Genomic DNA, 23,632 nt, shown 5'->3' with positions numbered 1-23,632 from the left:
AATTTTTAATTTAATTTAAGAAGTAGGAAAATTCTCTCGACCCAAAAGGGAACACTTCAGAAAAAATCTAGCTCAAAATCACCGAATTTGGAGATACATGGTTTTCACCGGACAGGAGGGGTTTGAAATATTGTAATCTGAAAAGTAACTAAAGCTGTCAGACAAATGTAGTGGAGTCAAAAGTAGAATAATTGCCTCTGAGATATAGTGGAGTAGCGGTATAAAGTTGCATATGGCTTCCAGTAAAATCCAGAATAGAATTTATAATCCTTCTCCTCACTACAGTTGTTATTATTAGTCTTATTACTATTATTATCATGATTATTCCTATCACTATCAATCCTATTATTATTTCTTTATTAATATTAATATTACCACTACCATCAATATCGTGAGAGAGTACGGTCTAGACCTGCTCTGTAGGAAAAGTGCAATGAGATAACTTGTGTTAATAAAAATGAATTGATTATAATGGAAATACTCAAGTAAAGTACAAGTACCTCAAATTTGTACTGGGTTTTGAAACAAATAACAGATTTAAGTTTTTTTCATTTTGGAATTACAAATGAATTGTGGATTGTCCGAATGATACCCATACCATGTTAAACCCAGTATTCACTTTGTTTAAATTTAGTCAGGCAATAATGCACACAGGGATAAATAATCTTTATTTAGTAAAAAAAAATCTTGAAAACAGATATCAAAAATTAGCAGTTTGTGCTATGGCAGCTTAACTGTGTCAGGGAGAAATATTTAATCGGCAATTCAGATCTTACACTAGTTTAAACAGAAGCAGATAACAGATCTCAAAGGAATCTCAGTTGATTTTAGGATTTAGGGTGGATACAAATTGTTGAATGAGAGATTCACTGACTTATTCCAGTATCAGTACATTTCAGTGAAAGTGCTCCATACATGGCATGTATATGGCTCAGTGACTGCATAGACAAGGTTTAGAAAATCTAGCACAGCAAAAACTCAACAGCTAAAAATACAAATGAGTAAATGATGCCTCCCACTATCAAACTGTAAAATCTGTGATATTTCTTTTAAAAAAACACTGTTTTATAAAAGGGGTCTGGGAACTGCAATGCAAGAAATCAAAGCATTATCAAGAACAACATAAGCTGGTGACTCCAAAGAGCAGTTTGTATTTTTGTATAATACGTATATTAACATTCCTGTTTAATGATACATGTGTCTTTAGGGAATACTTTGCTGTTTGCTCACTTTGTACTCTTCCATGTATCCAAAAGAGTATTGTGAGATGCTCCAACTCACTTAATCATCATTCAAAACTATATATAAATAGATTTTGTTTTGAATGCAAGAGACGTTTAATCAGAGTAAGCATATTAATCTCATTAATAGGGTATTGCAAAATGACTTTGTACGAATCAGCTGGAAGATTTATCTCAAGAGATCAATGAGGAAAGTATATCTTCCAGTGCACACAGGTCAGACATGCAGTCATCGGTTTGCTGCTTTTGGATGCAGCATCAAACAGAGCTGCTGCTAAACAATCCTGAAGAGAACGTCAGGTAAACCGCATTCACTGATTTTTTTGCACATGTATACATACATTTTATATATTGCTAAATTTAAATGTGCTCATCAAACTGGCATGGAAGTTATACATGTAGTTTATAGCCTCTATAAAGGTCTAATGTACAGTATGATATGATTTCCCTGTTCTTTAGACTGGAGAGCTTTTAAACAGACGCTGTCCTCCAACACGCAGCCTGTGGAGTTCAACTATGTCTAATCTCAGGACTGTTTTAAACAACTCTGTCATCATTCATCCTCCAGGCTTTTATATCATCGGATTTGAGACATTTCCCTTCATCAGTGTCTACTTCATCTTTCTAGCGTTTGTTTATGTGGTTACAGTGCTGTTCAATAGTTTGGTGATCTATGTAATTGTCTTTAATCGTTGTTTACACACTCCAAAGTTTTTGGCTGTTGTCAACCTCGCAGTAATTGATGTAATCCTTAACTCATGCACTATTCCCAGCATGATGAAGATATTTCTCGTTAAGGACAATTTCATTCTATTCAACTTATGTTTGGTACAAATGTATGTATATTATACGTTTGTATCATTGGAGTCATATGCACTCGCTATACTTGCCTATGACCGGTTGATTGCAATATGTTTCCCTTTGCGTCAGAACTCAATCAACACACTGCGGAGCATGTCTTGTATTGTCAGCCTGACTTGGTGTTTTGCTCTGGGAGTAACAGCATTTGCAACAGGTATAATGACTCGACTGTCTTTTTGCAATTCTGTCAGGGTGTTCAGCTATTTCTGTGACTATGCACCTGTGTTTAGACTCGCCTGTAATGATTACACATTGCAGTGGTCTGCAGCTTCTTTTCTCACTGTTTTGCTCCTTGTAGGACCCTTTATTTTTATTTTTCTGTCATATGTCAGCATCCTGGTGACTGTGTTCAGGATGAAATCTTTAGACAGTCGGGTGAAAGCTCTTGCCACTTGTGTTGAGCATATCATTCTTGTTGGTGTATTTTACATTCCTCTTATTACTATTTTTACTATCGGGTTTTATCTGCGTTTCATTGACCCAGACCAGCGTGTGCTGAGTCTGTCGCTGGCCTCTTGCCTCCCACCCTGCATCAATCCTATTGTATATTCTTTGAAAACCAAAGAGATCAAAACCAGAGCCCTGGCACTGGTAAGAACAAATACAATTGGCACACAACAAACATACCAACAAAAAGCTATCCCTGGAGGGTTAATAAAACACAGCAATAATAGTACCAATATATTTGTGCAGTCAGTAAAGAGCCTGAACTGTGTGCCATAAATATTAATGTCTGTCAACAGAAATGTCCCAAATGGGTCACCAGTTTTAACCATGAGGTCATCAGTGTCAAGAAGGCTATGAACAGGGTACTTTACTGCAAACCACACAATTTAATTTGAATGTGATTTAATTAAAGTTGCATTATATGTAATATTATATGCATACCTATCTTAGCTGTATTCCATAGGTGTTGAAAAACTTGTCTGTCTTTTGTTTCCTACATATCTGACTTTTTACAGGCATTACATTTATTATGAATACCCTGATAATTCTGGGCCAATGTGCTATAACTGTATATACAATCTTTAATCTTTTTTTCATCATTGATACTTTACACACTGGTTGCGCCACATAGGTCGATGTGTTCAGGCCATTTATGTGAGGGTTATCTCGTAAATAGAAAGGTGCATAGTTTGTAAGCATTTCAATAAATATCTTTGGAGAAGCTGACTGCTGCTCCTCGTACTCTACTGAAGAAGGTTTTGGGCAGACAGACATAGCAGGAAAACTATCCTCTTGTTAGTGAGACTACAAATGAATCCCAGCACATAAAATTCTCAATAAATATTCTTTAATTGTGTCTGCAGGTTTGTTTTCTAATATCTATATGTTTTGTGAATCTTCAAAGATGTAGGTATGGAAAAATTGTGACATTGTGATGAGATTTCATTAAAACAATTCATTTTCAAAACTTAATCTCTCAAATTTGAAGCTGCTTCAACTGCTCAGTAATGTTATTTTTGACGAGAGACGTTTTGCTGATGAAAACAAGCCCCAGAATGATCACTCTGGCGGGGCATGTAGGCCTAAAACAAGATCATGGCATCATGCATAAGGTACACTTTCAGAGCAAATGATGATCTATAGTAAGAAGCACACTCCCCATAAAGATGTGTGTCCTGACCTCTGATATCATGTGGTTATCACATGCAATTAGTTGTATTCATTCAAGGGATTTTCAACATTTTGGAATAAAATGGTCTGACTGTAAAAAGCTTTCACAGTAAGCTGAAATGTTAAAAGAAAAAACTCATTTGAAGATTTCCTGCATTAAATGTGTGAACTTTTCATCCCTGTGTGCTTTATGTCTGTTTGAAGAATAGATTCTTGATTCTTGATTTAAGTGGCTTTACCACATTCATTTTAGCTCTAATCCAATGGGTGCTTTGATTGGATGAATGAAAATATTAATATATATTTTAAAGGAGCTAGGTCTATTTGGTTGTGCTGAGCTATACTGTGCCACTAAGAAGTACATGACTGAGCATCAGGAACGGTGTGCATGCCAAATCCAGATCCAGGTTCAGACTTTTAAAGACTGCATGGTAACTTTCCACACTACACAGAAAGAAACCTTCCCTGCTGGCTAGATGGCCTGCTCAGGAGATAACCCTGAGACACTAAGTTTACAATTTAAAATTGCAGTAATTCTGCTTTTCAGGCCAACAAAAGCAGATTACAGACCTTGCGGGATGCTCATTTTATTTTAGGAGGGTGGATCCAAAGTCAGGGGGGGAAAATGGCCATGCTGTTGATTGTGAGACTGAGCTAATCTTAACTACTTTATATACTGTTGGGTAGTTTAATCTATTGCAATGCATCATATTCTATAAGATCATTACATAAGTATCTTCGCTGTCCTGTGAGAACCACTTATCTCTAAAAAGTCTTTTTCATGAGCTCAGGAAAACAGCAAAGTTTCATTGTGACAGTGAATTTTCCAAACAAGGTAGGTTTTAAAGTAAATTTTTAATTTAATTTAAGAAGTAGGAAAATTCTCTCGACCCAAAAGGGAACACTTCAGAAAAAATCTAGCTCAAAATCACCGAATTTGGAGATACATGGTTTTCACCGGACAGGAGGGGTTTGAAATATTGTAATCTGAAAAGTAACTAAAGCTGTCAGACAAATGTAGTGGAGTCAAAAGTAGAATAATTGCCTCTGAGATATAGTGGAGTAGCGGTATAAAGTTGCATATGGCTTCCAGTAAAATCCAGAATAGAATTTATAATCCTTCTCCTCACTACAGTTGTTATTATTAGTCTTATTACTATTATTATCATGATTATTCCTATCACTATCAATCCTATTATTATTTCTTTATTAATATTAATATTACCACTACCATCAATATCGTAGAGAGTACGGTCTAGACCTGCTCTGTAGGAAAAGTGCAATGAGATAACTTGTGTTAATAAAAATGAATTGATTATAATGGAAATACTCAAGTAAAGTACAAGTACCTCAAATTTGTACTGGGTTTTGAAACAAATAACAGATTTAAGTTTTTTTCATTTTGGAATTACAAATGAATTGTGGATTGTCCGAATGATACCCATACCATGTTAAACCCAGTATTCACTTTGTTTAAATTTAGTCAGGCAATAATGCACACAGGGATAAATAATCTTTATTTAGTAAAAAAAAATCTTGAAAACAGATATCAAAAATTAGCAGTTTGTGCTATGGCAGCTTAACTGTGTCAGGGAGAAATATTTAATCGGCAATTCAGATCTTACACTAGTTTAAACAGAAGCAGATAACAGATCTCAAAGGAATCTCAGTTGATTTTAGGATTTAGGGTGGATACAAATTGTTGAATGAGAGATTCACTGACTTATTCCAGTATCAGTACATTTCAGTGAAAGTGCTCCATACATGGCATGTATATGGCTCAGTGACTGCATAGACAAGGTTTAGAAAATCTAGCACAGCAAAAACTCAACAGCTAAAAATACAAATGAGTAAATGATGCCTCCCACTATCAAACTGTAAAATCTGTGATATTTCTTTTAAAAAAACACTGTTTTATAAAAGGGGTCTGGGAACTGCAATGCAAGAAATCAAAGCATTATCAAGAACAACATAAGCTGGTGACTCCAAAGAGCAGTTTGTATTTTTGTATAATACGTATATTAACATTCCTGTTTAATGATACATGTGTCTTTAGGGAATACTTTGCTGTTTGCTCACTTTGTACTCTTCCATGTATCCAAAAGAGTATTGTGAGATGCTCCAACTCACTTAATCATCATTCAAAACTATATATAAATAGATTTTGTTTTGAATGCAAGAGACGTTTAATCAGAGTAAGCATATTAATCTCATTAATAGGGTATTGCAAAATGACTTTGTACGAATCAGCTGGAAGATTTATCTCAAGAGATCAATGAGGAAAGTATATCTTCCAGTGCACACAGGTCAGACATGCAGTCATCGGTTTGCTGCTTTTGGATGCAGCATCAAACAGAGCTGCTGCTAAACAATCCTGAAGAGAACGTCAGGTAAACCGCATTCACTGATTTTTTGCACATGTATACATACATTTTATATATTGCTAAATTTAAATGTGCTCATCAAACTGGCATGGAAGTTATACATGTAGTTTATAGCCTCTATAAAGGTCTAATGTACAGTATGATATGATTTCCCTGTTCTTTAGACTGGAGAGCTTTTAAACAGACGCTGTCCTCCAACACGCAGCCTGTGGAGTTCAACTATGTCTAATCTCAGGACTGTTTTAAACAACTCTGTCATCATTCATCCTCCAGGCTTTTATATCATCGGATTTGAGACATTTCCCTTCATCAGTGTCTACTTCATCTTTCTAGCGTTTGTTTATGTGGTTACATTGCTGTTCAATAGTTTGGTGATCTATGTAATTGTCTTTAATCGTTGTTTACACACTCCAAAGTTTTTGGCTGTTGTCAACCTCGCAGTAATTGATGTAATCCTTAACTCATGCACTATTCCCAGCATGATGAAGATATTTCTCGTTAAGGACAATTTCATTCCATTCAACTTATGTTTGGTACAAATGTTTGTCCACTATGCTTTTGGGACTTTGGAGTCATATGCACTCGCTATACTTGCCTATGACCGGTTGATCGCAATATGTTTCCCTCTGCGTCAGAACTCAATCAACACACTGCGGAGCATGTCTTGTATTGTCGGCCTGACTTGGTGTTTTTCTCTGGGAATCATTGCGTTTGCAACAGTTATAATGACTCGACTGTCTTTTTGCAATTCTGTCAGAGTGTTCAGCTATTTCTGTGACTTTGCACCTGTGTTTAGACTCGCTTGTAATGATTACACATTGCAGTGGTATATGTCCTCTTTGCTTACTTTCTTGCTTCTTGTAGGACCCTTTACTTTTATTTTTCTGTCATATGTCAGCATCCTGGTGACTGTGTTCAGGATGAAATCAGTAAGCAGTAGGATGAAAGCTCTCGCCACTTGCATTGAGCACCTAGTCCTTGTTGGTGTATTTTACATTCCTACATTCAGCATTTTCTTAGTTGGGCTTTATGTGCGATCTATTGAACCGGACCAGCGTGTGCTGAGTCTGTCGCTGGCCTCTTGTCTCCCACCCTGCATCAATCCTATTGTATATTCTTTGAAAACCAAAGAGATCAAAATCAGAGCCCTGGCACTGGTCCAAAGAATGAAAACAAGCCCTTGACAACTTTCCTTTCCATCCAAAATCAATCTGTGGAAGGTTTTAATACTATCAGGAAACAGGCAGGACTTTGTGTGTGGTGATACAATTTATTTTACTTATCTGTCACTGTGGACCAGTGAAAGCAGGGATGGTTTGTCTGATTCATCAGCATTTCAAAACAGCCAGGTTTCCACACATTTGCAGTATCATATTATTTATTATAGTAACTGATGTAATCCTTAACTCGTGCACTATTCCCAGCATGATAAAGATATTTCTTGTTAAGGACAATTTCATTCCATTCAACTTATGTTTGGTACAAATGTTTGTCCACTATGCTTTTGGGACTTTGGAGTCATATGCACTCGCTATACTTGCCTATGACCGGTTGATCGCAATATGTTTCCCTCTGCGTCAGAACTCAATCAACACACTGCGGAGCATGTCTTGTATTGTCGGCCTGACTTGGTGTTTTTCTCTGGGAATCATTGCGTTTGCAACAGTTATAATGACTCGACTGTCTTTTTGCAATTCTGTCAGAGTGTTCAGCTATTTCTGTGACTATGCACCTGTGTTTAGACTCGCCTGTAATGATTACACATTGCAGTGGTCTGCAGCTTCTTTTCTCACTGTTTTGCTTCTTGTAGGACCCTTTACTTTTATTTTTCTGTCATATGTCAGCATCCTGGTGACTGTGTTCAGGATGAAATCTTTAGACAGTCGGGTGAAAGCTCTTGCCACTTGTGTTGAGCATATCATTCTTGTTGCTGTATTTTACATTCCTCTTATTACTATTTTTACTATCGGGTTTTATCTGCGTTTCATTGACCCAGACCAGTGTGTGCTGAGTCTGTCGCTGGCCTCTTGCCTCCCACCCTGCATCAATCCTATTGTATATTCTTTGAAAACGAAAGAGCTCAAAACCAGAGCCCTGGCACTGGTAAGAAAAAATTCAATTGGCACAGAGCAACGTAAGAGCAAACCTTGTATGGTTAATGAAACATTGCAAAAATTCTTACTCTAAACGTTTGCGTAGCAGGTCAAAAGCCAGGTTTAATAAGGCTTTCGATATGATATGATTTATAACTTGACACTTTGATTGTACAGGTGTTGTGTCGAAGTCTGTTTCCCGTCAGTATGTTACCTTAACTTGAACCCAACCTTATCCCTAACCCTGTCCAATTATCACTGCTTTGCTTGTAAGTGTAACCTTCCCCACACGCGGGAAAACAGGGAACAGACTTCGACACAAGACCGCCTTGTAACAGCACTTCTTCGAATGATGCTTTACACGCTTGAGGAGTCCAATCTGATCATTTTAATCAAGGTTGTTCCCCACAATGGGGCAATTGCAGATGAGTTGGTGCACATCAATCCAACACCATTTATTTGATGAAAATCACATATAGACATGTGCTTTATTAGAAATACCCTAAAGGTTCAGCTGGTCCTCACAGCCCACCAAAGATGGTTTTGAACAGACAGACATTGTTGGAGAACAGCGTTTTTGCTTGTGAGGTTTGAAATGAACCCCACCCGATAAAGGCAGTTTGTTCAATTGTGTCTGCATGTTTTTTGTGCTGAAATATGTGATTTGTCTTCAAACATTTGTGTACCTTATAAGATGTCAAGTGTGGAAAATGTGATGCTTGTGATTTTTAGGCACCTTGAACTACATGGCAATGTTACATTTGATGAGATGTTTTACTAATGAAAACTACTGACTTATGAGTGTGAGTGAGTGTTTTGTTGGCTATTGAAAAAATGTGTGTGTGAGCAGTCTGAGCAAATAAAAAGATGTGACCTGTACAATACCTTGCTGTGTTCATGTTTATGCAAGGGGAACCCACAGTAGCAACAGACCTGCTACACTGAGATAATACAATGTTTTTATGTTTAGTTTATCTTTTAGTTTCTAAATGTTAACAATTCAAAACCTTATAAAATAGGCTATGAAGAACATAGATTTTTATAAGTAGGCCTACTTCAATACACAATGACATTTTTGTACAGGCTATAGGCAATGACACAGGCTAACATGAACGCATGAACTTCAGGCACAGTATACAGGTATGCATTGCTGAACATCATACAACATATTAAGCTGTCAGTAAGCGAGGGGACATGAGCTACAAAATGGTTATGTCGCCTGTCCTCTAGTGGCTTTAATATGTAGCCTTGAGTGCAAGCACATACCAATGTGTTTGACTCAGGTGGATCGTGTGACTGCTATTTGAAATTGCACTCCAGGATAGCTATGAACAATATGTTCATTCTGCTACCTTATATTCATGGATAGTTAGGCTACAATTTGTTTAGTAAATGACTTCATTGCAGTGGTGGAAGAAGTATTCAGATCCTTTACTTATGTAAAGGTATTAATACCACACTGTGAAAACACTCAACAAGTAAAAGTCCTTCATTCAAAACATTACTTAAGTAAAAGTATGTAAGTATTATCAGCAAAATGTACTTAATACATCAAAAGTAAAAGTATTCATTTGCAGAATAATGGTCTCTGTCAGTGTTTTACTATTAAATCTGATGTTTCTGGATTAATGTTACTGCTGCATTAATGTGTATGTTGCATTTTACTGCTGTAGATGTTTAAGGTTGAGCTAATCTTAACTACTTTATATACTGTTGGGTAGTTTAATCTACAGCAATGGATCATATTCTATAAGATCACCATGTTTGTAGCTTTGCTGTCCTGTGAGAACCACTTATCTCTAAAAAGTATTTTTCATGAGCTCAGAAAAACAGCAAAGTTTCTTTGTGACAATGCATTTTCCAGCCAAGGTAAGTTTTAAATTTAATTTTTAATTCAATTTAAGAAGTAGGAAAATTCTCTCTACCCAAAAGGGAACACTACAGTAAAAAGTCTAATTTGGAGATACATGGTTTTCACTGGACAGGAAGGGTTTGAAATATTGTAATCTGAAAAGTAACTAAAGATGATGATGATTTAGTGGAGTCAAAAGTACAATAACTGCCTCGGAGATGTAGTGGAATAGAGGTATAAAGTTGCATATGGCTTCCTGTAAAATCCAGAATAGAATTGAAAATCCCTCTCCTCACCTACAAAGCTCTTAATGGTCAGGCACTACCGTATCTTAAAGAGCTCATAGTACCTTATTACCCGACTAGAACGCTGTGCTCCCAGGATGCAGGTTTACTTGTGATTCCTAGAGTCTCCAAAAGTAGAACTGGCAGTCAGAGCCTTCAGTTATCAAGCTCCTCTCCTGTGGAATCAGGTCCCAGTTTGGGTTTGGGAGGCAGACACCATCTCCACATTTAAGAATAGGCTTAAGACTTTCCTCTTTGATGATGCTTATAGTTAGGGCTGGCTTGGGTGAGCCCTGAACCATCCCTTTAGTTATGCTGCTATAGGCCTAGACTGCCAGGAGACTTCCCATGATGCACATCTTTCCTCTCTCCTCCTCTCCATCTGTATGCATTTTTATCCCATTAATGCATGTTACAAACTCAACATCTTCTCTCTCCTGTAGTTTTGTGCTTTCTCCTCTCTCTCTCCGCTCTCCTTCTGTTGCTTTCAGCAGGTATTTCTGCCTCTGGAGCTGCAGTCTGGATCGGTGATTGTGAGCCACCTGCTGCCCCCGTGTTCCTGCTCGACAACTGCTACTACAGTTGTTATTATTAGTCTTATTACTATTATTATCATGATTATTCCTATCACTGTCATTCCTATTATTATTATTTCTTTATTAATATTAATATTACCAATACCAATACATTATTATTATTTTAAAATTGTAGGTAGAATTTGCATTGTGCTTCCCCTCCCCCTCTCCCTCTCACTCAACCCAACCGGCAGTGGCAGCTGGCCGTCCACCCTGAGTCTGGTTCTGCCTCTTAAAGGAAGTTTTTCCTCACCACTGTCGCCAAGTGCTTGCTCATGGTGGGATTTGTTGGGTCTCTGTAAATAACATTATAAAAACCTGCTCTATAGGAAACGTGCAATGAGATAACTTATGTTATGAATTGGCGCTATATAAATACAATTGAATTTTATTGAATATAATGGAAATAATCAAGTAAAGTACAAGTACCTCGAATTTGTGCTGGGTTTTGAAACAAATAACAGATTTACGTTGTTTTCGTTTTTAAATTACAAATGAATTACGGATCATCCGATGATACCCATACCACGTTACGCCACTGTTTTCACTTTCAGTTGTGTTCTCGCTATCCAGCGGAACTGATGTATGCATCGACGGCACTATTTTACGGCTACACTATCGTCCTCCGCTCAAATGTGTCCTCCGCGTAACACGTACAGCTTTGACCGTGTGGCTGGTTATGAAAACACCAGAGTTATGCAGGTGATGGAAAGTTAATTTCAGTGTCTCGACGGACGGATTCACCCAGAGAGGATAAACCGGTGAGAACGAAGGAGAGTAATGTGAAAGTCTGTGTTAGCTAGCCTCATTCTCGATTATGTTAGCTAACCTATGTAGGAGCGTATGCTGTTACTTTCTGCCTAACACGACTTGACACTAAACTAAATTGAAACCACATTATGTTAAATGACACTGACGAGTATTTTTCGTTGCTGGAACCTAATTCTAATATTTACTGTGATTGAACAAAAGTAGAAATACAACAATTCAATAAGCCATTACAAGTAAAAGTCCTGGTTTCAAAATCGCACTCAAGTAAAAGTACAGAGACATTATCAGCAAAGTGTCCTTAACGTTAAACTATCAAATGTAAAACTACTCTCTGTGCACAATGCCCCTGTTCAGACTGTTATTATTAATGCATTAACATGTAACATAAGCATGTAAATGTAGCAACTGGTCGAGGTGGAGCTAATTTGAACTGTTCACATTTCATCATCGTTTTGTTTTCTATGTAAAATCTTAATCTGCAAAGTAACTGTGATTAACTATGCAGCAGTCAAACGTATTGGTGTCAGTACATTTTTCCCACAAGTAAAGTACAAATACCTTAAAAGTGTACTTACATGTACAGTACAATCTTTGAGTAAATGTACTTACATTCCAGCACTGCTGTTGCATACACATGTGTTATATTGCACAAATTATATATTTGTTGGTAAAAACAATAAATGCCTTTTCAAAAAAGCAGTTTTTGATATATAGTTACAAAGTATCTCACAAGACAGGTTATATTGATATACTGACAACACACACCACCAACCATAAAAACTAATAAAAGATGAGAAAATATTATTAAAATTGAAAGCATACAATTACTACCCTCTCAAAACTCCCATTTAAAGAGAATGAGTTAAATAACTACAGATTTTACGGCCAGAGATTTAGAGATACATTTCACAACTAAAAGGCCTGAGTAGCATATTGAACAAACAGCCAGGATGTTCTGTGGTTGTTCCTAAAACTGTATTATCACTTGTTTATTAATAACATCATGTGTTGTCCTCAGCAGACCCACTGAAACAGGCCTGTGCATTGAAACAGGATGGCGTCCCCTTCACCTCACGACCGCAGCCGTAAAGACAAGGATGAGGACGACCCTGTTGAACGGATGATATCCCGCACTGGCTGTGCCGAGCTCCACTATGCTGTGCAGGAGTGCATGGCAGAACACCAGGACTGGCGAGCGTGCCAGAGCCAAGTCCAGACTTTCAAAGACTGCATGATGAATTTTCAAAACGCCCAGAAAGAACAGCTGCTGAAGCAGCAGCCAACCTCCACTGAGTCTGCGCACAGCTGAACTCCCACCCCCTCCACACACACACCACAGGACCTGCTTGAGGTGGAAAGACTGTACCTAATTTAACTATTCATAATGAAAATAAATAAGTATGAGAAGCTACAAAACTCCTGTCTTGGACTTTCAAGTGTGTGTTGCCCAACTGATAAACAGAAGCTTATCGCAGATATTTCGTATCGGTTTATAAGTTGGCTGATGAGTAACAAGAAATTGAAGTACAGAAATACCAAAGACATGTTTGAGGTCATTTAGAAACAGTGTCTTTATTATATGGTTTGTCCACCAGAGAGCACTGGGAAGTTAATTTTTCAATTGTAAAATGTCCCACTCAGTACATATCTTGGTCAATACTGTATTGTTAAAAAACATAATTTAAGGGATCCTTAATGGACAAAAATGGTTGATTATGTTATGTTTATGATAAAAAAAGAAATGTATGTCATTATCTTAAAAAAACAACAAAAACAACTCAAATATTGATCTGCCTCAAACCAGTATTCACTTTGTTTTAATTTAGTCAGGCAATAACGCGTACAGGGATAAATACTCTTTAGTAAAAAATCTGTGTCAGGGAGAAATGTTTAATCAGTGATTCAGATCTTACACTACTTTAAACAGAAGCAGATAACAGATCTCAAAGGAATCTCAGTTGATTTTAGGATTTAGGGTGGATACAAATTGTTGAATGAGAGATTCACTGACTTATTCCAGTATCAGTACATTTCAGTGAAAGTGCTCCATCCATGGCATGTATATGGCTCAGTGACTGCATAGACAAGGTTTAGGAAAAATAGCACACCAAAAACTCAACAGCTAAAAATACAAATATTCAACAAATATGAATAAATGATGTCTCCCACTACCAAACTGTAAAATCTGTGATATTTCTTTTAAAAAAACACTGTTTGATAAAAGGGGTCTTGGAGCTACAATGCAAGAAATCAAAGCATTATCAAGAACAACATAAGCTGGTGACTCCAATGAGCAGAACGTATTTTTGTATAATACGTATATTAACATTCCTGTTTAAAGATCCATGTGTCTTTAGGGAATACTTTGCTGTTTGCTCACTTTGTAATCTTCCATGTATCCAAAAGAGTATTGTGAGATGCTCCAACTCACTTAATCATCATTCAAAACAATCATTAGATGTTTGTTTTGAATGCAAGAGACGTTTAATCAGAGTAAACTACAACCTCAGTATAGATCATATTAATCTCATTAATAGGGTATTGCAAAATGACTTTGTACGAATCAGCTGGAAGATTTATCTCAAGAGATCAATGAGGAAAGTATATCTTCCAGTGCACACAGGTCAGACATGCAGTCATCGGTTTGCTGCTTTTGGATGCAGCATCAAACAGAGCTGCTGCTAAACAATCCTGAAGAGAACGTCAGGTAAACCGCATTCACTGATTTTTTTGCACATGTATACATGTTTGAACTTACTGAGAATATATTTTATATTCTGCTGAATTTAAATGTGCTCATCAAACTGGCATGGAAGTTATACATGTAGTTTATAGCCTCTATAAAGGTCTAATGTACAGTATGATATGATTTCCCTGTTCTTTAGACTGGAGAGCTTTTAAACAGATGCTGTCCTCCAACACGCAGCCTGTGGAGTTCAACTATGTCTAATCTCAGGACTGTTTTAAACAACTCTGTCATCATTCATCCTCCAGGCTTTTATATCATCGGATTTGAGACATTTCCCTTCATCAGTGTCTACTTCATCTTTCTAGCGTTTGTTTATGTGGTTACATTGCTGTTCAATAGTTTGGTGATCTATGTAATTGTCTTTAATCGTTGTTTACACACTCCAAAGTTTTTGGCTGTTGTCAACCTCGCAGTAATTGATGTAATCCTTAACTCATGCACTATTCCCAGCATGATGAAGATATTTCTCGTTAAGGACAATTTCATTCCATTCAACTTATGTTTGGTACAAATGTTTGTCTACTATGCTTTTGGGACTTTGGAGTCATATGCACTCGCTATACTTGCCTATGACCGGTTGATCGCAATATATTTCCCTCTGCGTCAGAACTCAATCAACACACTGCGGAGCATGTCTTGTATTGTCGGCCTGACTTGGTGTTTTTCTCTGGGAATCGTTGCGTTTGCAATAGTTATAATGACGCGACTTTCTTTTTGCAATTCTGTCAGAGTGCTCAGCTATTTCTGTGACTATGCACCTGTGTTTAGACTCGCCTGTAATGATTACACATTGCAGTGGTCTGTGGCCTCTTTGCTTACTTTCTTGCTTCTTTTAGGACCCTTTATTTTTATTTTTCTGTCATATGTCAGCATCCTGGTGACTGTGTTCAGGATGAAATCTTTAGACAGCCGGGTGAAAGCTCTTGCCACTTGTGTTGAGCATATCATTCTTGTTGGTGTGTTTTACATTCCTCTTATTACCATTTTTACTATCGCGTTTTATCTGCGTCTCACTGACCCGGACCAGTGTGCGCTGAGTCTGTCGCTGGCCTCTTGCCTCCCACCCTGCATCAATCCTATTGTATATTCTTTGAAAACCAAAGAGATCAGAATCAGAGCATTGGCACTGGTAAGAAAAAATCAAATCGGCACAAACCAACATAAGAGCAAATATTGGAGAGTTTTTAAAATGAAGGAAAAATGTAGGCCCTAAATGTTTGTGTAGAGGGTTAAAAACCCAAGAGGAGGGACTCTTTCTAAATACCTGATTTTGCAGAAAAAAGGTTTCATTTTAAGCCAGAGCCCTGACTGGTCAGAAAAAAAGTATCCTCTGCTTTTCTATAGTTTTAATCATTTCCAATATTATAAGGGCTTTCACAGTAGGCCAAACCTAAAATATCAACTAATTTTTACTTTATAGCTTCTTGTGTGTTTTGAAGATTTCATGCATTAAATGTCTGCACTTTTAAAGCATGTGTGCTCTATTTTCACAGATTAAATTCCTACCTCCTCATATTTAGATGGCTGCAGCAAAGCAATTTCAGCTGTAGTGCTTGAGAAACTAATAAAACAACATGTTTGCTTTTGTTGGGAAAAAGTAAAACAATCTCTACTTTGAAAGAGAGATCATTTGGCCAGAGCCAGGTCCAGACTCTCAAGGACTGCTTGGTGACTTTCCACAATACACCGAAAGAACAGCAGATGCAGCCAACCTCCTCTGTGCAACTGAACACAACTCCACACAGTGCGTTGAGGACATGCTTGACGTGTTCACGATGAAAAGATGGTTTCTTCTATCATTATTCCAAATTATATTTAACAAGTATGAGCAGCTTCATAAAACCCTGACTTGGAGTGTTAAGAGCATGGGGCAGGGGCAAATAAAAATGTAGGTATCATTTTCTAAAATTACAGACCTTGGAACAATGTGAGTTTAAACTTGTCATTTGCTTAAACTAAAAGTAAACAGAGGACAGTTGGCAAGTGGGAAGCATAAAAACCACTGGCTTTTCTCTTGCCGCCCTTTTGACCGAAGGTGTTAATGAAATAACATCTTCACAAAAACAATGACTGTATTCGGCCACCTCCCTCCCTCATGTTTAAAACAGTAAAATGTTTGTTTGTTAAAGTCATTAACCACCACTTTCTGGTAATGGCATTACAAATTGGACCCATTAGAATAATTTTGTTTTGGCTTACTGTGGCCTGTTTAACAATAAATCCATCCTCTGCGAACAAACACTATGCAGTAAACAAGTGATCATATTGCACTGCATATTCACTTTTTACCAGCCAAGTTCACACAAATTCTTGTAAATTCTTCAAGTTTTAATAGAGTGCCTCATGAATGTGTTACAGAAAACATTTATATTATACTGTATTTATATGAATCTAAAGCAGGTACATAATTATGCAATACTGAGTTTCATGCGACCTAATAGTCAGTCTTTGCAACGTGAGGAATCCTGGGAACAGTTAAAGCAGGTGTTACACTCTGTGCTCTGTGACTAAGCTCTGATTTATGCAGCACTTTGGATGAACAGACAAGAAGAGACAAGAGCTGTTTGAGTGTCTCAAGCAAACTCAGGAATCAAAGGCTTTTTTTAAAGTCAATTATTCAGATATAAGAATAAGTTACACAAGTTGAGGTTACAGTTTGGGGCATGGTGGTGGTGGGTTGTCTGTGTGTAGGGCTAGTGGAGGTTGAAGGTTGCACTCAGACAGAAACTAAAACTACAAGTGACCATTCAACTCCATTATTACAGAGCGGTACAGATCACAGGCACAATCACAAATACTAGTAGTTAGTATACGATAATGTAATTCTCTTATACTTCTTGTAAATTCAGACGTTCTTGTCAAACTTTGCCTACTGGCCTGCCTGATTCAACTGTCACTGCAACATCAACCCTGTTCATAATCTGGAAATTATTTTAACAGCTATTTTTTTTTTTTATTTCAGAAGAATTGCTATTCAAACATTTGATTACACAATTTTTGGTCCTCGTGCCCCACTGAAGATGGTTTGAGCAGACCAATATTACCAGAGAACTGTGCTCTTGTAAAGCAGTTTATTTGTATGTATGCAATATTTTTTTCAATATGATGTGTTCAATATTGCTGCACCACATCAGTTTAGTTCTTTTGTTTGAGTAATAATGAAACAATATGTATTTACTTGTGTTCAAATAAAAATATGTCATTTGAAAAGTATTAGGCCTATTCGGTCATTACTGACTCTTTGAAGTCTTTGAAACTCCTGGTTTCTTCTTCTAGGTTGAGTAAAATAAAGTATTTAAGAACCTACTTCTACGAACATCAAACAGAGATGAACATTAGTCACATGATAGGGTGGTTATTGGAGCAATTTACCACTTGAGGTTTTTAATATGGTACATATAATCACCAGATTCATACTCACATCGGTCGTTAGATTACCACAGATAACTTTTTTTCTAGTTTCTACAGTACATGTTAACTTAAAACATAATAAAATTTGAATTATATTATATGGTATTAAACATTAACATGTCCTACGTGTACTTTAATACACAGGGACATTTTCTTTATAGATAGATGGGTAGTTTATTTGTCCTCAAGGAGGAAATTCTTTTCCACAGTCAGTGCAAACATAGTACAAACAAGTAAGACATTCAGAATTTATAGAGAATCATACAAAATATGGGATTTACATGGACACTTAATTACAGGGGTCAGACAGCAGAGGCACACATGGAGACACTGTGCACACCACAGACGTATGGCTGCTCTTGCCTGTTCTCTTATAAACATATCAAATTAAGATACAATACAACAATATATCACACTGTACTTTTAACTGTCCATAATGGAGGACGCAGACTGGAGAATGGTAATTTGATTAGTGCCTGCCCTCTAGTGGGTTTATGTGTACAGTGCAAGTTGTACCATGAATGACAGTTCTGTGACAGCACTACATGGTCTACTACATTTGAAAAAATAGAAATCGCAATAGCCAATGAACAGTAACAACAATAATTTCCTTCCTAGACATTTTCTACTTGTTTTGTCATTAATGCTTCCACTGACAGCCAATGGATATATGAATATGTCCTACATGAAACAATATGATAACTGATAGTGTTGATATGAAAAGCTCATAGTTATGAATGTAATGGATACTTTAACCCCATTCTCAATACCTAAACATGAGCTATTTCTTAATTGTATCTATGTTGTTTTCTGCCTAAAACTTTGTTTAATACCTCCATGTCTAAAATGATTTTTTTTTTTTTTGCTGCTGTCCGTAACAGTTAGTTAACCTAGATGTTCACGGTAGCCCGGCACAATTTAGCCTATCTGTGATATCAGACGGTCTTGCATCATCGCCGCCTTGTAGTGCTATTTCATTAAACCCACTCATCAAAGGCATTCAGTGCTCATCAAGTTTGTTAACAGAAGGATATTGAAAGTACCAACTCACCAGAGGGAAGGGGAACTTCTCAGTGATCTGTCAGGATTAAAAAAAAACCCTCAATACAGCAATACAATAAAATATAATGTTAAAATCCATGACAGATCTGATTTTCCTCCTGGAGGGCTGCTGCTTAGAACGGACGAGTATTTTCATTGCTGGTACCTAAAAATGCAGGGAAAAAAATCATACTATCAAAAATGAACTCAATAAATGTTATATGGTTTAAGCACTTTTCGGGACAAAGTGACTCACCAAATCATAAAGTACATAAAAATTAGACCAAAAGTAATATTATATATAAACCATTAAAACCACAGCTAAAATGTAGTGATTAATCTGATAAACTGGATTGTATCAGGCCTCAGTATTCAGTATTGGCCTGTAATTATAAAATTGTAACAATGCAATTTTACCATTGCTGGTGCATGAACATCTCAACCAATGTGATGCCTCAGACTTAGTATCGAGAGACAAAAAGTGGTATTGTTCCATTCCTTAAAAGTGACTTAATCGACCCTTACAAAAAAGATTTTTTGAACAAGTGATTTTAATAATTTACAATTATAGTAAGGGTTATAGTAAGGAAAGGTAGGGAGGTAGAGAGTTCCACAGCTGAGTGGCCCAAACAGCAAAGACAAGATGTATAAACACCTCAGAAGTTCTGTGGTTGTTCCTAAAACTGTATTATCATTTGTTTATTAATAACATCACGTGTTGTCCTCAGCAGATTGCCTGAGTCAGCGCCGTGCATTGAAACAGGATGGTGTCCACTTAATCCCATGACCGCAGCCAGAAAGACAATGAGGATGACCCTGTTGAACGTATGATATCCCACACTGGCTGTGCCCAGCTACATTATGCTGATGAAGCAGCAGGAAACAGTATTAAACAGTATTAAATTACAAATTTTAATATATAGGCAGGAGACTAAAACCTTACTGGTTAGCTATATAGCTGCTAATGCTAAAATAGTGACATAGTAGACACTGTGACACAGCAAGCCAAGCTGCCTCTGTTTTGGTTTCTGTACTGCATATTTCAACTGTAATCCACTAATCCATTAAGGTACATGTATAAACCACTAGATGGTGCAAGTCTACCAGAATTGTAGACTCCTCCATGTTTCATCTTCAGCCTGTGAGTCCTAATTACCTCTTTTGGACAAAACTGTTTACATCATGTCTACTTATCAGTCATTATTTTACCAAGCTTGAACTTAGCAAAAACTCTGCACATATGGCTGTGGTTACTTTTGGATTTTAATGGAAGTGAATGTAAGATAAAAGTGTAGGGTGACTGCCCCCTTAAAAACCGCTGCACCTTTGCCTCCACAGAGCAATATTAGCAAAGACAAGACACAATAAATACTGTATAGGTGAGATTAAAAGGTAAAGGTAAGATGTGAAAAAACTGATCCTGTGCAGGGAAATTAAAGTGCTACAAAAGCTGAGCAGTACAATTTAGTCAGATAGTATGGGTTCATTAAATGGGATAGATGTTCAAACATTGATGGAAACACTGGACACTGATGTACGGTACAATTTGTTCCAGGGATGTTGAACCGGTATGGCAGAATGTTAGGCCAGCATTCACGTCTCTGTATGAGACTTTTACATGCTTAATCTTTTGACAGTATTAATAATACTGTAATTTTGAAGATTTGAAAACTGATACAAGCAGAAATCTGTGTTGGATTTTTGCTCTCTTTTACTTTAAAACTGCTATCTATTATATTTTATATATTTTTAAAATATCTACATATATGTAGCGCAGTACTGTAAAATACAAAAACAAGTGGTTACTGTTGTTGGAGATGCTCTCAGAGATAGTTTAAGGAGGTCATTGTGTCACACCTGTCCTTTAAGACAACGCCAGTAAAGTAATTTCAGAACAGAGTAGCAGATGGTTTAATTCTTTTTCCTAAATATTCGCAATGTTAGCAGTGTACAGTCACAACAACAATTCACAACATATGGAAATCCCTGACTTAATTCTGCACAGGAAATCATTGTATGGCTAATGCAATGTAATGAAACCATTTTCTTTGGCCTTCTTATTAGCAAAATGCAGTAAATAACAAGATACCACGACAGCCATTTTTGTATGAAAATTGTAGTACTTAGTAGTAAGATGTTAATAGTAAAAAGTTAGAAAACACAATTCTAACTCTCCTTAATGTGCCATTATAGCAGTGATAAAGAGATCACCTTTTTGCATAAGGTTGTGTTGCTAATCCTATTTCTTTTGCAAAGCTTCCTGATAGAGTTCAGCTCTTCTGTCTTTAAAGCGTACATAATGGGATTAACTGAGGGTGATGTTTGCTGAGAACAGCACGTACAGTTAAGTATTAATATTATTAAATATTGTAAAAATTGAATGGTTTATCTAATCATTTACTGTGATTCAAGTTGATTTAGCAGTACTTAATGAGCACATTGACATGTACATTAATATCCCGGTTATGATCAGGTATCCCAATTATTTGATGCACATCTTGGTTTCATAAAACTGGATATATTAACACTAACAATTATTTTCAGTATCAATTAATTATTTACTCAATTAATTGAATAAATCCGTTGTTTATAAAATGTCAGAAAATTGTGAAAAAGGCCTCTTTTAATATGTCCAACAGTCCATGAAGATGCATTTAAATTTAGTTTTTATTACATGAACAGTCCAAAACCCAAACGACAAAGAAAAGCATCAAATCCAGAGAATATTTGGCATTTTTTGCTTGAAAAATAACAATTAATTTATTATCAAAATAGTTGCTGATTCATTTTCTGTCATTTAACTAGTCGATTAATTGATTAATCACTGTAGCTCTGATCAAAATCAAGATAATGCTCAAAACCAGGATACTAATGTATATGTAATCTAACCAAATATCTCTGTTTGAGAGCTCCAACCTACTAATATGTCTCCAAAAATTTAACAGATGCACACAAAATGATGTACTGCATCTTTGTCCAAAATAATTGTTATCTTAAGCAGTGTACAGTACACACACAACACACTGAATTCCCTGATTTCATTTTTCGCAGAAAATCATTGTATGGCTAATGCAATATAGTCAAACTATTTTATCTGGTCTTGTTACATAGCAAAACACAGTAAATTACAAAATGCCAAATGATAACCATTTCAAAAAGTGAAATTATAGTGCTTACACATAATAGTTTTGTAGTTGTAAAAAGTTACAAAACACGATTGTAACTCTCCTTAATGTGTCATTATAGCAGTGATAGAGTTCACCTTCTTAGATAAGGTTATGTTGCTAATCCTATTTCTTTTGCAAAGCTTCCTGATAGAGTTCAGCACTTCTTCTGTCTTTAAAGAGTATATAATGGGATTGAGCAAAGATGGTAAGGTGTGGGTCAAAGAGGAGTTTATGATCCTGGCATTAGGATGGATGTAAGAGGCCAATGTAGCTATGTTGGTGCTCAGAACTGGTAGGAAGAAAATAGCCACAAGAATCAGGTGAGAAGTACAAGTTTTCAATGCTTTGACTCGTTTCTCTCCCGATGCAATCCTGCTCAGTGCTATGGAAATGCAAACATATGTCACTGCTATCAATACAAGAGGAATACAGAGGATTATAATGAAAGCGACACGTGCCATTAAATTATTTAAAGACATGTCATTACAGGCCAGACTAAATACTGGTCCATGATCACAGAAAAAGCTCTTTACCACCAAAGAGCTACAGAAGGAGAGGCGATTAATAAACCCAACCATGCACGCTATTACACTCAGTAAAATGAACCACACAAACAGCAACATCATAGCAATAGCTGGTGTAGTTACAATGCTATGATACCTTAAAGGGAAGCAAATTGCTATAAATCTGTCATATGCCATTGTGACAAGTGTCCATGACTGCACACTTCCAAAGAATAAAACAAAGAACATGTAACTTAAACAAGCCTCATAGACAATGTATGTCCTGTCAAATAAAAATGTGTCTAAGAGTTTTGGGATGAGAGCAGTGCTCCCACACATATCTGTCAAAGCCAGGTTGAACACAATCATGTATTTAGGAGTATGTAGAGTCTTGACCAGGTAAATAACTGACAGAAGGAGGCCATTCCCAATGACAGTCATGATATAGACAAAACACAGGAAGACATAGTAATACTTAACATGAGGGATGTTGGAAAACCCACTGAGATAGAATTTTGCAGGGCGAACAAATGTGCCATTAAATATAGTAGCAGCTTTCTCTTCTGGGCCCATTACGAATATCTGTTTCCCTAAATGTGTAAAAAGAGAAAATAACAGAATATATAATAAAGGATTACACAGCTGAATTGTTTGATAAAAGATGATGAAATCAAACTCACCTCAGTATTAAGTGTGCAGTACACTCAGGTGAGTTGTACTGTGAGAGACCTGTCATTTATATTTTCCTCTGTCACTGTGAGACAGTAGAAATGCAGATAGCTGTGTCACATGGTCATGAACTGGATATTGAAACACTTCAACCTGTGTAATTGTCTTCACAATACAAGATTAAACGGTTTGAACTGCTGAACATTCTGTAGGAACAACTACATCTAGGGATCCAATGCCACACTCATATTTACTTAAATGTTGATTAAATATGAAGCTGACACATTGAAATACCTTAATACTTAATCTGACACACCTTATTTTTTCACAAACTACTTGATCCTAATACTGTCGGTGCTGGTTCAAAACTATAAAGTTTATAAAGTTAAAGGACCAGTGTGTAACATTTAGGAG

At 36.6% G+C, this 23,632-nt stretch overlaps 5 protein-coding genes across 8 annotated transcripts; 4 read left to right on the top strand and 1 right to left on the bottom strand.

Moving 5' to 3' along the window:
• Nucleotides 1-1,154: 1,154 nt before the first annotated feature.
• On the top strand, nucleotides 1,155-7,413 carry LOC122888527 (olfactory receptor 2AT4-like). Of its 3 annotated transcripts, XM_044223100.1 has the most exons (3): nucleotides 1,155-1,541; nucleotides 1,701-2,669; nucleotides 7,237-7,413. In XM_044223100.1, the coding sequence occupies exons 2-3, from the start codon at nucleotides 1,758-1,760 to the stop codon at nucleotides 7,285-7,287; spliced, it is 963 nt and encodes a 320-aa protein (XP_044079035.1). In that variant the 5' UTR covers nucleotides 1,155-1,541; nucleotides 1,701-1,757; the 3' UTR covers nucleotides 7,288-7,413. The 3 variants fall into 3 exon arrangements, with proteins under 3 accessions (XP_044079035.1, XP_044079034.1, XP_044079036.1); XM_044223099.1 differs by lacking the exon at nucleotides 7,237-7,413 and having other exon boundaries at nucleotides 1,159-1,541; nucleotides 1,701-3,521; XM_044223101.1 differs by lacking the exons at nucleotides 1,155-1,541; nucleotides 1,701-2,669 and adding an exon at nucleotides 5,722-6,109 and having other exon boundaries at nucleotides 6,268-7,413.
• Nucleotides 7,328-9,261, top strand: LOC122888534 (olfactory receptor 1M1-like). Its single transcript, XM_044223107.1, has one exon. The coding sequence runs from the start codon at nucleotides 7,415-7,417 to the stop codon at nucleotides 8,288-8,290; it is 876 nt and encodes a 291-aa protein (XP_044079042.1). The 5' UTR covers nucleotides 7,328-7,414; the 3' UTR covers nucleotides 8,291-9,261.
• A 2,241-nt stretch (nucleotides 9,262-11,502) lies between these two features.
• On the top strand, nucleotides 11,503-13,094 carry LOC122888135 (cytochrome c oxidase assembly factor 4 homolog, mitochondrial-like). 2 transcript variants are annotated; one of them, XM_044222169.1, is made up of 2 exons: nucleotides 11,503-11,668; nucleotides 12,700-13,094. In XM_044222169.1, the coding sequence occupies exon 2, from the start codon at nucleotides 12,733-12,735 to the stop codon at nucleotides 12,985-12,987; it is 255 nt and encodes an 84-aa protein (XP_044078104.1). In that variant the 5' UTR covers nucleotides 11,503-11,668; nucleotides 12,700-12,732; the 3' UTR covers nucleotides 12,988-13,094. The 2 variants fall into 2 exon arrangements, with proteins under 2 accessions (XP_044078104.1, XP_044078103.1); XM_044222168.1 differs by having other exon boundaries at nucleotides 11,507-11,668; nucleotides 12,697-13,094.
• A 146-nt stretch (nucleotides 13,095-13,240) lies between these two features.
• On the top strand, nucleotides 13,241-17,640 carry LOC122888130 (olfactory receptor 2AT4-like). The gene is made up of 2 exons (XM_044222161.1): nucleotides 13,241-14,385; nucleotides 14,564-17,640. Exon 2 carries the CDS (start codon nucleotides 14,621-14,623, stop codon nucleotides 15,638-15,640), a length of 1,020 nt encoding a protein of 339 aa, XP_044078096.1. The 5' UTR covers nucleotides 13,241-14,385; nucleotides 14,564-14,620; the 3' UTR covers nucleotides 15,641-17,640.
• Nucleotides 17,641-21,628: 3,988 nt separating this feature from the next.
• Nucleotides 21,629-23,252, bottom strand: LOC122888131 (olfactory receptor 146-like). The gene is made up of 2 exons (XM_044222162.1): nucleotides 23,230-23,252; nucleotides 21,629-23,131 (listed from the first exon to the last, which is right to left on the bottom strand). Exon 2 carries the CDS (start codon nucleotides 23,120-23,122, stop codon nucleotides 22,109-22,111), a length of 1,014 nt encoding a protein of 337 aa, XP_044078097.1. The 5' UTR covers nucleotides 23,123-23,131; nucleotides 23,230-23,252; the 3' UTR covers nucleotides 21,629-22,108.
• Between the last annotated feature and the right edge of the window lie 380 nt (nucleotides 23,253-23,632).

This window comes from Siniperca chuatsi, linkage group LG14, assembly GCF_020085105.1.
Source record: "Siniperca chuatsi isolate FFG_IHB_CAS linkage group LG14, ASM2008510v1, whole genome shotgun sequence".
NCBI lineage: Eukaryota > Metazoa > Chordata > Actinopteri > Centrarchiformes > Sinipercidae > Siniperca > Siniperca chuatsi.
This window is presented reverse-complemented; position numbering and strand designations above follow the sequence as displayed.